The sequence below is a fragment of the Monoraphidium neglectum genome (genome assembly GCF_000611645.1).
Source record: "Monoraphidium neglectum strain SAG 48.87 unplaced genomic scaffold scaffold01961, whole genome shotgun sequence".
NCBI lineage: Eukaryota > Viridiplantae > Chlorophyta > Chlorophyceae > Sphaeropleales > Selenastraceae > Monoraphidium > Monoraphidium neglectum.
In genome coordinates, this window is record NW_014011667.1 from 1 (window position 1) to 11,121 (window position 11,121).

At 65.2% G+C, this 11,121-nt stretch overlaps 3 protein-coding genes across 3 annotated transcripts; all 3 read left to right on the forward strand.

Moving 5' to 3' along the window:
* Window positions 1–54: 54 nt before the first annotated feature.
* MNEG_9506 (hypothetical protein) lies at window positions 55–1,881 on the forward strand (the record flags this gene model as incomplete). The annotated part of the gene is made up of 1 exon (XM_014042020.1): window positions 55–1,881. One exon carries the CDS (start codon window positions 55–57, stop codon window positions 1,879–1,881), a length of 1,827 nt encoding a protein of 608 aa, XP_013897474.1.
* Window positions 1,882–2,335: 454 nt separating this feature from the next.
* On the forward strand, window positions 2,336–3,826 carry MNEG_9507 (hypothetical protein; the record flags this gene model as incomplete). The annotated part of the gene is made up of 3 exons (XM_014042021.1): window positions 2,336–2,950; window positions 3,159–3,542; window positions 3,722–3,826. The coding sequence occupies 3 exons, from the start codon at window positions 2,336–2,338 to the stop codon at window positions 3,824–3,826; spliced, it is 1,104 nt and encodes a 367-aa protein (XP_013897475.1).
* Window positions 3,827–8,033: 4,207 nt separating this feature from the next.
* Window positions 8,034–10,036, forward strand: MNEG_9508 (nuclear cap-binding protein subunit 2; the record flags this gene model as incomplete). The annotated part of the gene is made up of 6 exons (XM_014042022.1): window positions 8,034–8,087; window positions 8,319–8,396; window positions 8,508–8,735; window positions 8,873–8,983; window positions 9,151–9,294; window positions 9,509–10,036. The coding sequence occupies 6 exons, from the start codon at window positions 8,034–8,036 to the stop codon at window positions 10,034–10,036; spliced, it is 1,143 nt and encodes a 380-aa protein (XP_013897476.1).
* Window positions 10,037–11,121: the final 1,085 nt, after the last annotated feature.

Below are 11,121 nucleotides of genomic sequence, written 5' to 3' on the forward strand. Positions count from 1 at the left end.
GATGTGGACTGGGCGCGGTTGTTTCACGGCAGCCCATGGCAGACGGTGTGGCGGATGACTTATGGCCCGGGGTGGCGGCCGCGGTACGAGCTGCTGGATGGCGGCAGCAGCAGCAGAGCGGGGACAGCGGCGGCTGAGCGTGAGGGGGCAGTGGGGCAGCAGCAGCAGCAACAGCAGCAGCGCGACGAGCTAGAAGACGAGCACAGCGTAATGAGTCACGTAGGTGGGGTACAGGCGGCGGCAGCTGCAGGAGCGGCGGCGGGCGGGGCGCGCCGCCTGTCCCCACCGTCCCCGGCTGAGCTGCGGCGTGGCTGGGGCGCTGCAGCGGAGGGTTTGCTGGGCGTGCTGCCTCCTGGCCTGGCTGCGCGGCTCACGGATGCAGTGGCAGCGGCTGCAGGCGCAGTGGAGGAGGGCCACCTCGGTGACTTCAGCGGCAGCGGCCGCAGCAGTAGCAGCAGTAGTAGCACTAGTAGCAGCAGCAGCAGCAACAGTAGTAGCACTAGTAGCAGCAGCAGCAGCAGCAGCAGCAGCAGCAATGGTATTGGAGGCAACGCAATGGCCGCTGAGGACCCAATACGCACCATCCTGCTGGACTGGGGCCGCCCGGCGCGGGTGGCCCTGGCTTCCGGCCGCGCGTGTGCGCTGCCATTGCTGCTGGTTTCTGCAGAAGACCTGTGGGAGGTCATCGCCGCAGTGGAGCGCAGCCACGGGCTGCCTGCTCGCCCGCGCGGCGGCGGTTCGAAAGAGCAGCCGCCCTTGTGGCGCTTTGGCAGCGACGAGGTGCCGCTGGCGCCGGGCAGCCTGCACAGGGTCAGCGCGCTGACAGTCGCCCTGAAAGACGACGGCGGCGGTAGCGGCGGCGGCGACGGTATTGGCGACAGCGCGGCGACTGAGGAGACGAAGGGCGTGACAGGGCTGACAATCACAGTTGGGCGGTTACAGGGGTCGGCCTTACTCATCGCCGACGTCCTCGCAGCCCTGGCAGGCGGCGGCGGCCCGCACTTTGAACCCTCGCCCGCCGCGCCGGCCGCATCCCCCGCCCGCGCCGCCGCGCTCTGCGCTCTCGACGCCGCGGGCGACGACGGCGCCGCGCGCGCTCTGGCGCGAGCCGCGGTGGGGGCGCCGGGGCCGGTGGTGCTCGTGTTTGGGCCGCCTGGGTCTGGGAAAACAGCTCTGCTGCGGGATGCTGCGCGCACGCTCTCTGACGTCATGGGTGTGTCTACCCTGTTGGTGGACTCGACCGTCGCTGCGCCGTGCACCAACGCCGGCGACACGCGCGGCGGGTGCGGCTGGCCGCCGCCCGCGCCGCAGGGCGCCGGGGGCGCGCGATACCTCGTGGCAGGCAGCGCGCAGGAACAGGCGGAGGCAGTGGCGGCAGCATCAGAGCGCCATGGGTGCCGGGTGGTGATGGTCGACAGTGTCTCGACACCCGAGGCCGCGGCGTCCGTCGCGCGCGCCGCCGCCTCGGGCGCGTCGGTGATGGCGACGATCCCGGCCTCGCGCCGCGAGTTCGTGGCGTCCGAGGCGTTTGCCGGGGTGCGGGGCGTGCTGCTGGGTCCGGCGGCGTCTGGGGCTGTGGTGGCTGCGGTTGAGCTGCTGGAGGGAGGGCGCGTGCACCTGTATGAGCTCAGCCTTGCAGGCTTGGACAGCCCGATCGGCAGCCAGCTGCGGGAAAGAGAGACCGGCGGCAGCAGCAACAGCAGGAACGACGGCAGCGGGGAAGGCGGCAGGGACGAAACTGCCGGTGGCAGCAGCGGCGGCAGCGGCGGCAGCGGCGGCGTGTTGGTGCGCTTTCTGTCTTTTGCCGCAGCCCGCAGCAGGGGGGTCCTTGTGACAAGCAGGAGCGCCGCGGCATCTGCAATGGACTCGATAGACATGTAAGGTCGCACCACACGACTAAAGCTCGGTTTTATTTGCAAAGGTCTCTTCTGCACGCACACCATGCAAGGGGACTATTATGACTATTATGAGATACGTCTTTGCAGGGGTCAAAGCAGCACTTTGACCAGCACTAGATGCATGCGGCATGGTATGATGTAGCGTCGAAATCGTTCGTATATCTCACAAAATAGTTTATGGTACAACATTCATAGCGGCCCCATCCAGCCGAGCTCCGTTGGACCACCTGCGGAAAAAGTTCGTCGGTTATCGCAGTGCTGAGGCCGGTGCTCACGCCCATAGGCAAAAGGTGAGGCCCGCAACACTTTCTCGTACGCTTGAACGGCTGCAGGTCCTGTGTAGCTGCATGCTGCACCTGCCGTGCACACTGCTGATGCACTCACGCAGCATGGCGCACACCGCCGCTTCTGTGGTCCTTGCACAGACTGCATCAGAAATGACCTTCTTCAGCGACTACTGCGTCAAGCCACTGCTGGGACTCGCCGGCAACCTCAACGCGCCTGCGCCCGGCTTCAGCGAGGGCGGCGCAGCCGGTGCCGCTGCCTTTGCACCCACGAGCCCGCCACAGCCTCAGGCGCCTCAGCCCCCGGCGGACGCGCAGCCCGCTCCCTTGAGCGCGGTGCGCCCCGCGGGCTACCTGATCACCCACACTGGCGGTATACGGGAGGTGTATGCGATGGAGCGGCCGCCGCAGCAGATGCCGCCACAGCAGCACCGGCAGCACATGCAGCACATGCAGCACATGCAGCAGCAGCACCACCTGCACCACCAGCACCAGCAGCAGCCGCAGCAAATGGCCCACCAGCAGGCGCCGCAGTTCCCGGCCCACCAGCAGGCAGGGTTTGCGGCGTACAGCCCGCCTCCCGCATACAACAGCCCCCTGGCTCAGCCGGTGCAGCCCATTATGCCCCAGTCTCCGGTGCAGCACGCGCAGTCTCCGATGCATCACGCGCAGCTGCCGGCATGGCAGCCGCCGGCGTCCCCTAGGGTTCAAGCGCCCATCCCTGAGCACGAGATCATCTGGAACCTCCAGACAGAGGTCATGCGGCTGGTGAGCTGTGCACAGCTTAGTTGTTTGGGGCATCAAGGGCGTGGGCGAAGAGGTGTAGGCAGCACCTTTTAGAGTGAGGGCAGGCACATATGAGTCTCGTTTGTCTTGGTTTCATGGTTGCTCTGACTACCCAGCCCATCGCAACGACGGCGCTCACAACCTGCGTTCTGCTGCCCTGGCCGCCTGCCACGCGCCCCGCGGCCCCCAGGACGGCCTCCTCGGCAGCATGATCCGCGTGCACAGGCAGCAGCTGACCGTCATGATGGCGCAGCGCGAGGCGGCCGACCGGCACACCGCCGACGTCGCGGCGGCGCACGCGTCGCAGATGGCGTCCAGGTTCTCGGAGATCCAGGATCTGAAGGGGCGCATCAAGGCGCTGGAGCAGCAGGCGGACGACGCGCGGGCGCCGGCCACGCCCTGCCAGATGGGATACCAGCCGGGCAAGGAGTTTGCGGGGCAACACCAGGGCGTTGAGGCTGCCGCGGCCGCGTTCGAGCAGGTGCAGCTGCAGGCTCAGGCGCAAGCGCAGGCTCGGCGCGAGGTGCGGCTGCGCCATGGCGCGGAGATGAAGGCGCTCAGAATGAGGCTGCAGGTGAGGGCAACACCGGGCTGTGGACGTCGGGGCCGGAGGCGGGAGCGGAGGCAGTGCCTATTCAGTTGCCCCACTGTTCTCACAAAGCAGCAAGCAAACTTGTGTTCAAAGCTGCGAGGCTGCAAGCGCGTCCCTGAAAGCATGGTTTTGCCCGCACCTTCTCACACCGCGTGCTGCAGGCGCAGGCGCGCGCGGACAAGGCACGCGTCTGCCGGGAAATGGGCGAGAGGATAAGGGCGGCGGGCCTCAGGAGGGCGGAGGAGCCGCAGGAGAGCAGCTGCTGACACATCGATAGATAGAGCAAGGTGCGGGAGTGGGGGGCCTGGCGTGGTGTCCGCAAGGACGCAGACAAAATAGCTGCAGAGCCTTGCGCTGGCTGCTGTGCTACCGTACGGCAGCCTAGGCTGCAATGCTATTTTGTTCCGGGAGGTGGCGAGGGGGTTGACACATCCAGGAGACTGTACCGCCACCCGGTGCTGCTCACTCAGCACACTCGCACCCTCCTGACAGGCCACAGGTGCCTTGGCGGCTGAGAGGGGCCCGGCGCTGGCTGGGAGCCGTGGAGAGTCGGACGCCTGCGTCCGGGGTGTGTGTAGGTCTAGCGCGAGGTACAGGCAACGGCTTCACTTTTGAGCATTACAGGACCGCCCCTTTCTCATAGGCCCAACTCTGTCAAACAGGCAGATGACACGTGACCTGCAATCACCACGCTCGACACCCGCACACTGCAATGAACATCCTTGTCACCAACTTGCATGAGATCTCTTGTAATTGCCAAGCTCTCCTGCTGCTGATATCCAGCCGCTGACGAAATTAATGGCGGGGCACGTGAGGACCCTCACTCACTGGACTGCTTTTCCAGCAGCGTGGTTGCGCAACAGCGGCGCCATGCGCCTACAGTCCAAAAGGCCGTCGATCACTGTTCTTCGCTCCAGTCAAGTGCGGTGGCAATATAGACACATGCTCACACACGCGCGCGCGCGCACGCAAAAACACACACACACACACACACACACACACGCACACACACACACACACACACACACACACACACACACACGCGCACGCACACACGCAACACCCGCAGCAGCAACAGCAGCAGCAGCAGCAGCAGCCCGATGCTCCATGCCTACAGCCCTAGCCGGGCCCCACGCTCCAGGAGCCGCTTGTACCCCAAGCGCCATGCCACCGCCAGCTGAAGGCATTCGCTCGGCGCCGTCCCCGCGCAACCAGCCCCCTCCGTCCCGGCCCCAGCAGCCCTGAGCCGGACCAACTCCGCCTCATCCTCCTGGGCCGTCGTAGGCAGTGCCGACAGCTGGTGGGTGCACGCGGCCCTCACCCACGCCGCACACTTGGCATCCCCCTCCCTTGATATCGCCCGCCCCTCCAGGGCGAGGTGCCCGCGCGCCTTCCACTCGCCGGGCGTTGCCGCGTTTGCCCGCAGCGCCCGCAGCAGCTGCCACCCCGGCCGGCCGTCCCAGTGCAGCCAGCAGTCCGCCGCGCGGGGCGGGTCACGGCGGCAGGCTGGTGCAAAGAGCTCGGGCGGCAGGGGGGCCGTGTCGTGGGGGTTGTCGCCGGGGCCATTGCCTGGTGGGAGGCAGAAGCCGTAAAGCTCTAGCAGCTGCGCAAGCAGGGAGCGTTGCGAGGCGGTGGCACGGACATTGTTTGTGAATGCAAAAGTGCGACGAGCGTGTGAACACACGCTTATGTTTGAGAGAGGTGGCAATATTGGCCGAGGATCAGCATGCTGCGAGCTCCGACCGTGCTCTGGGGGCATATGCTGAGATGGCGTCTCAATGACAGCTGCTGGGGTTGAGGTACCAAGCAGCGGCAGCCTTGCGCAGCAGCTTCCTTTTTCAGGGACAAGAACCGCGCGTTGTTCCGCACCTCGAGGTTGGTGTGGCGGCCATAGCACAAAAAAACCTGATCCTCGGGGTCATACCTGTTTCATAGAGGGGCGGTGAACAGGGGGAGGCGAAGTCCACTAATCAGTGCACGGTCAAGCGCTGAGTGCCCAGGCAAACAGCTTTGTTTGTGAAGAACATGAGCTTGCTGGCGTCTACACGAGCAACCCACTGACCCGTCAATTATATTGTGCCATCAGGGCTGGCTGAAAGTGTCTCCCAGACTTTTCCCCTCGCCGCCAACAGGGGACGCCTCACCGCGCGCGCGCATGCAGCTTATAGGCCCCAGCCGCCTCGTCAAACGCGCCGTCCCCGCTGGTGGGCCCGCGCGTCCAGTCGTCGTCGATGTCGCAGGCGGCCGCGCCGCCATCGCTGCCGCTGCTGGAGCTCCCGCTGCTGGAGGGCCGCTCGTCTTCCAGCTGCTGCGCAGCCGGCAGCTCGGCCTCATGGCAAGCCTCGTTCAATCCAGCACCTGCCCCCGGCCCTGCCCCAACAGCCCCTCGTGCTGCATCGAGCGACGCGCCATCACGTTGGGTGCCGATTTCCTGGCAACCACTGCCGCGAGGCAAGAGGTCGTTCCTGGGGGGCCTGCCGCCATTGGCTAGGTCCTCGCTCCCATCAACTTGGAGCTGCTGCAACTGCTGCTGCACCTCGCTGCCCTCACCCGCCGCACCAGCGTCGCCACCTCCGCCGGGCCCACCCCCCCCGTCGCCCGCGAAACCCGCCGCCGCCGCCGCTTCTGCTGGGGTCGCCACGTCGCCGCCGCCGCATCCGCCGCCGCCGCTGCCGCCGCCGCCAAGGGGAGTTTGTCTTGTGGGCACCCGTGCGCGGGGCAGGTACAGCCGGGGCGTGAAGGGCGGCGGCGGCGCCCGGTAGTTGAAGAGGTCGCCAAACGGCGTGAGGGCGCCCGCGGTGTCGCCGGGCATGTACCTGTGGCAGGAGGTTCGGATGAATGGGCAGGGACATGAACATCCCAGGCAGGTGCCTCGCCTGGGCCGGAAACATGACGCCAAAGCGCCACCCCTCGGGCTCTTGGAAAAAAAGTCGAAGATTAGCAATCAGAAAGCATGGCGATCGTATGCACATGGACACGGCTACGTGGCAGGGTCGCGTTTTGCGGCGTGCCCGCACTCACATGGTGCGGGAGAGCACGGTGGACGCCGCCCACTGCCACGCCGCCCAGCAAGACCACTTTCTCGGGAGACCTGTGATCAGGGGCGTGGGCAGGGAAGGGGGGGGGTTAGTGCAAGCTCACACCTTCCAGCAGCACAGCGCGACCAAGGAGCAAACGCCGACACATGCGCGAGCATGGAGATGCCGGGCTGTGGGAAAAATGGGCGTCAGCACTCCAGCAGCCCACCTAGGTCCCTGAGGAGAGGCCATGCGCCCCGCCACTCCGCCTTTGCCGTGTCGAGCGCATCCGAGGCGGCCCGCACCGCGTGCGGCGCCTGCAGCGCGCACGCAGCCTCCTCTGGGAAGCAGCAGAGGGTCGTGTAGCTGCGGGGCAGCTGCCGGATGTACAGGTGCCAGAAGCTGGCGGGGCCCTTGGAAGCCTCGTGGAGCAGGTGAACAGCCAGGACCTGCGCCGCATGGTGGAGCAGTCGGTCAAACATAGTCAAACATGGGACCACAGGTGACTTCTTGTGCCCGCAGACCGTGGCCGCCTGGGGCTGCATGCCCGGTTTTTGGTACTGCGCTTCAGGTTTGCACTGCTGCATCAAGGACATGGCACTGGCAAATTCAGCTGCCTGCTCAAGAGCGACAGGCCTGTACAGCACACAATCTTGCAGCTTTTCGAAGTGTGTAACAAGGCTTCTCCGCACACTTCGCGGAACGGCACGGCACAGCCTCCCAGTCGCACCTGATGGTCGCTGATCCGCACATACTCCTGCTGGCGCAACAGCGCGCCGAGAGCCGCGTCCCGCCGCGCGCTGCGCCCCGTCATCAGCAGCGGCTCCGGGGCGGCCACTAGGACGTCCCCAAAGGCAATCCGCTGTGTCGCCACAACGCCGCGCCAGCCCTCTGCCACATAGGCGGGCTTGATATTGTGTGTCTCGAGGCCGTGGGCCGTGCACCAGGCAAGGAAGGCAGGCTCGCAGACCTCACAGTCACTGGCCGCCTCGACTGCTGCCGCCATCCAGAGCGCTGCTGCCCGAATCGGGCCGATAGCAAGGGACAGACGACTCAGCGGGTACCGGCACTACGAGTTGGTTGCAAAACATCCATTGAACCATATGCCATACTCCTCTGACTCGCGATCATCAGATCTCTGCGCACAGATCGTTGTTTGCGGCAGCCTGTTTGCTCTGGTGCATATTAAATCAGCAAAGTACTACACGCCATATACTAGCTCAGGCGTTCGCCAGGTTTCAGGCTGACACTTTGTTCACTCAGACTCTGGCCACACCTGTACCCGAAATCCAGCTGCCATTATGCCTGCAAAAATATTAGAGGTAAGTCAACCAGGACCTTCGTGGAGGCGGCAGCGCGAGCTCACGGCAGCGGAACCGCATGCACCGCTCGCACGCATACTGCGCCGCTTATGCTGCTGGTTCCCTGTTGGCGTCCATGCGCTTGGCGCCTCCAGATGCTGGATCCGCCGTCGACGGATTATGTGGATCGGCGCTTCAAAGGCACAAAGGTAGGCAAGCAGGACTTCTTTGCAGAGAATACAACTGAGTGGGCGGCGATGCGCAGCACAGTACACCGCCACAGTCACATGCTATGTCAGCCCCCGTCACTGCCCTGGGTGGGCGGCAAATCAGCCACATGCTCGCGCGCTCACCTGCTGCGCGCCGGTGGAAGCCCCCACCCCCCCCCCACGCGAGGCCTTGCCGAAGCTATCATTTCACGCTCGCCTTTGTATTTGCAGGAAGAATATTTCGCCCGCCTGGCCGCCAGCGCCACCCTGTACATTGGGAACCTTTCTTTCTACACAACAGAGGATCAGGTGGGCGGCAGCGCTTGCACGAGTGGCTGCGGTGCTATCTCGATAACAGCAGCAACTGCACAACGAGGCCGGCGGCGGTGACACCAGTGGCAACGCTAGTTGTAGAAGCAGGGGAGCAGCACTGGCTGCTGCGACAGCATCAGCAGCAGCTGTGGCAGGAGGCACAGGAGCAGCAGCAGCGGCAGCCGCAGCAGCAGCAGTAGCAGCGGCAGCGGCAGCAGCAGCAGCAGCAGCAACAGCAGCAGCAACGGCAGCGGCAGCAGCGGCCGCAGCAGAAGCAGCAGCGGCAGCAGCGGCAGCAGCAGTAGCAGCAGCAGCAGCAGCAGCAGTGGTGATGATGTCCCTGCATTTAGTACAAGCAGCCATGCAGCCGCGCACCAGGCAGCTTTCCAGCAGCTGCCCTCGCAGCTGTGACCTGCCATCTGTCCCACTCCCCTGCCTCCCGTCCGCCATGCCTCACAAACCACGTGTGGCAGGTGTACGCCCTGTTCTCGCGCGTGGGCCACGTGCAGCGAGTCATCATGGGGCTGGACTCACAGCGCAAGACGCCGTGCGGCTTCTGCTTCGTCATTTACGACCGCCGCGAGGTGCGTTGCAGGCGTGGCGCAGCGGGCGGCTGCAGTTGTCGGCCCCATTGTGCAGAGGGCCATTCACGCCGCTGCTAGTGCGGAACGCCGCACGCTGGGGCATGGCGGGCCGCCAAGTCGCGCTCCGCAACCCACTCCTCCCGGTTGCTTCTGCCCGATTGCCAAAGGACGCCCTGGCTGCGGTGCGCTACCTCAGCGGAACGTCCCTCGACGAGCGCCCCATACGCGTCGACATCGACTACGGCTTCGAAGACGGGCGCCAGTTCGGGCGAGGGCGCTCGGGCGGCCAGGCGCGTTTGAGGGCGGGCTACGTGGGGTCAGGACGGAGGGGCGCGTCACGCGTGGATGGCCGTTCACAGGCTGCTCTTTGGACGGGTGGCGGCGCGCGCAGCTCCGCTCCGGTCGCTTTCCCTGCAGGCCTTGCTGTGGAAGGATTGCGCTGGGCTCCTGCGCACCTGCACAATTCCCTTCTCACCAACCTCACCCAACGGCTCCTGTCACTGCCCATTTCCTGCCCCCAAACAGGTGCGCGACGAGTTCAGGACCGACTATGACACGGCCCGTGGCGGTTTTGGCAAGCAGCTGGTCAAGCAGATCCAGGCACAGGGCCTGGCGGTGCAGGAGACAAAGGGCGGGCAGGTCGCGTTTGTGCCGCTGCCGCAGCAGCAGCACCAGCAACAGGGCGGCTGGAAGCAGGGGCAGCAGAGGCGGGGGCAGGGGCCGCGGCCGCCGCAGCAGCAACAGCAGCAGCAGGCGGAAGATCAGCAGCAGCAGCAGGAGCAGCAGCAGGAGCAGCAGGAACAGCAACTGCAGGAACGGGGTCGCGGCGATGAGGACGAGGAGGGCGGCGCTGGCGGCGGCGAGCCCTCTGCGAAGCGGCGGCGAGTGGGCGGGGGCATAGGGGTGGGGGCTGACGCGCAGGAGAACCCAGACGGTGATCTGGAGGCTGTTGCTGGCGGTCAGCGGGGCGAGGGCGGGGACGAGGCTGGCGGTGCCGAGGATGGCGCTGGCGCAGACGAGATGCTGCAGCACGAGGGGAACGGGGCGGCCTGACGCGCGCCTTGTCCTTGTAAACATGGAGAGTGCTGCAGCGAGGCATGACGGGATTGCTTGGCGAGCGTGACGACCCGCTTGCGAGACCTGAGCGGCTTGACGAGTCCAATCACCTTCAGCACCCAGTCACGACAATGAAGGCAAACCATGCAGGTCAGCTGCAAGTTGCCGCCGGTATCGTAGCTGGCCCCACGCCCGGCTGTGTTGTGAACTCCACCGCACACTGTGGCCGGCACAAGTGACTCTCGCAGTCGCTGTGCTTTTCTTCACACATACGGTAGCAGTGCTGCACGCAGCCCCATTCGCGCTGTGCCGCATTCAGGTCTCGATGTCGATGTCTTGGATCCCAATTGATCTTCAACTCCTGCGCAGCATATCCTACAGTTGTCCTCATGTCCATTTCGTCTCCCTGACAAACAATATATAGTCCTCACTGACCACGTCAGATCGTCAATACGTACTTCAACAAGCAAATTATGCTCAGCTTCGGTGCAGTTCGCAGCCTCGCACGCCCGAACCCGATCCAAAGACTCTGCTGGCACGCCGGAAAAAGGGCCGCACGACAGCCAAGGTGCCGCTGATGAGCAGGGCTGGCGCAGGGAACCGCAGCTCGTCCGCCGCGGGGGTGCACTGGACGGGCGGCAAGTTTGGTCGTCGCCACAGCAACTGTTCAAAGTCATGAGCATCCGCAGCGGATCTTGACACAGCGATCGGCAGGCAGCCTCGAGCACATGACATCCTAGCTGAGGAGCAATTGCACGCTGCAGTATCAAGGCCCATATCTGCTGGCCACCTCAGCCCGCCTCATGCTCACGCCCGCACATCGCTGCCCATCCTTGGGTGCTCTGATGCACGCAGGATGTTCTCACCCGCAATCAGCGACCGATTGTCATCAGACACCTTTGGCGGCGCATCCCCTGCATTTGGAGCGGTGCGAGGGGACAATGGGGCAGCGCTCTGCCGGCCCACGCTCATTGCAATGGCGTGGCCCAAATTTACCATCATCCAAACGCCAGCACGCGAGCTGCCAGCCGTCGCACGCCACTCTGCACCCCATGTATCCCTCCGCTCCACCCCCCTCGCAT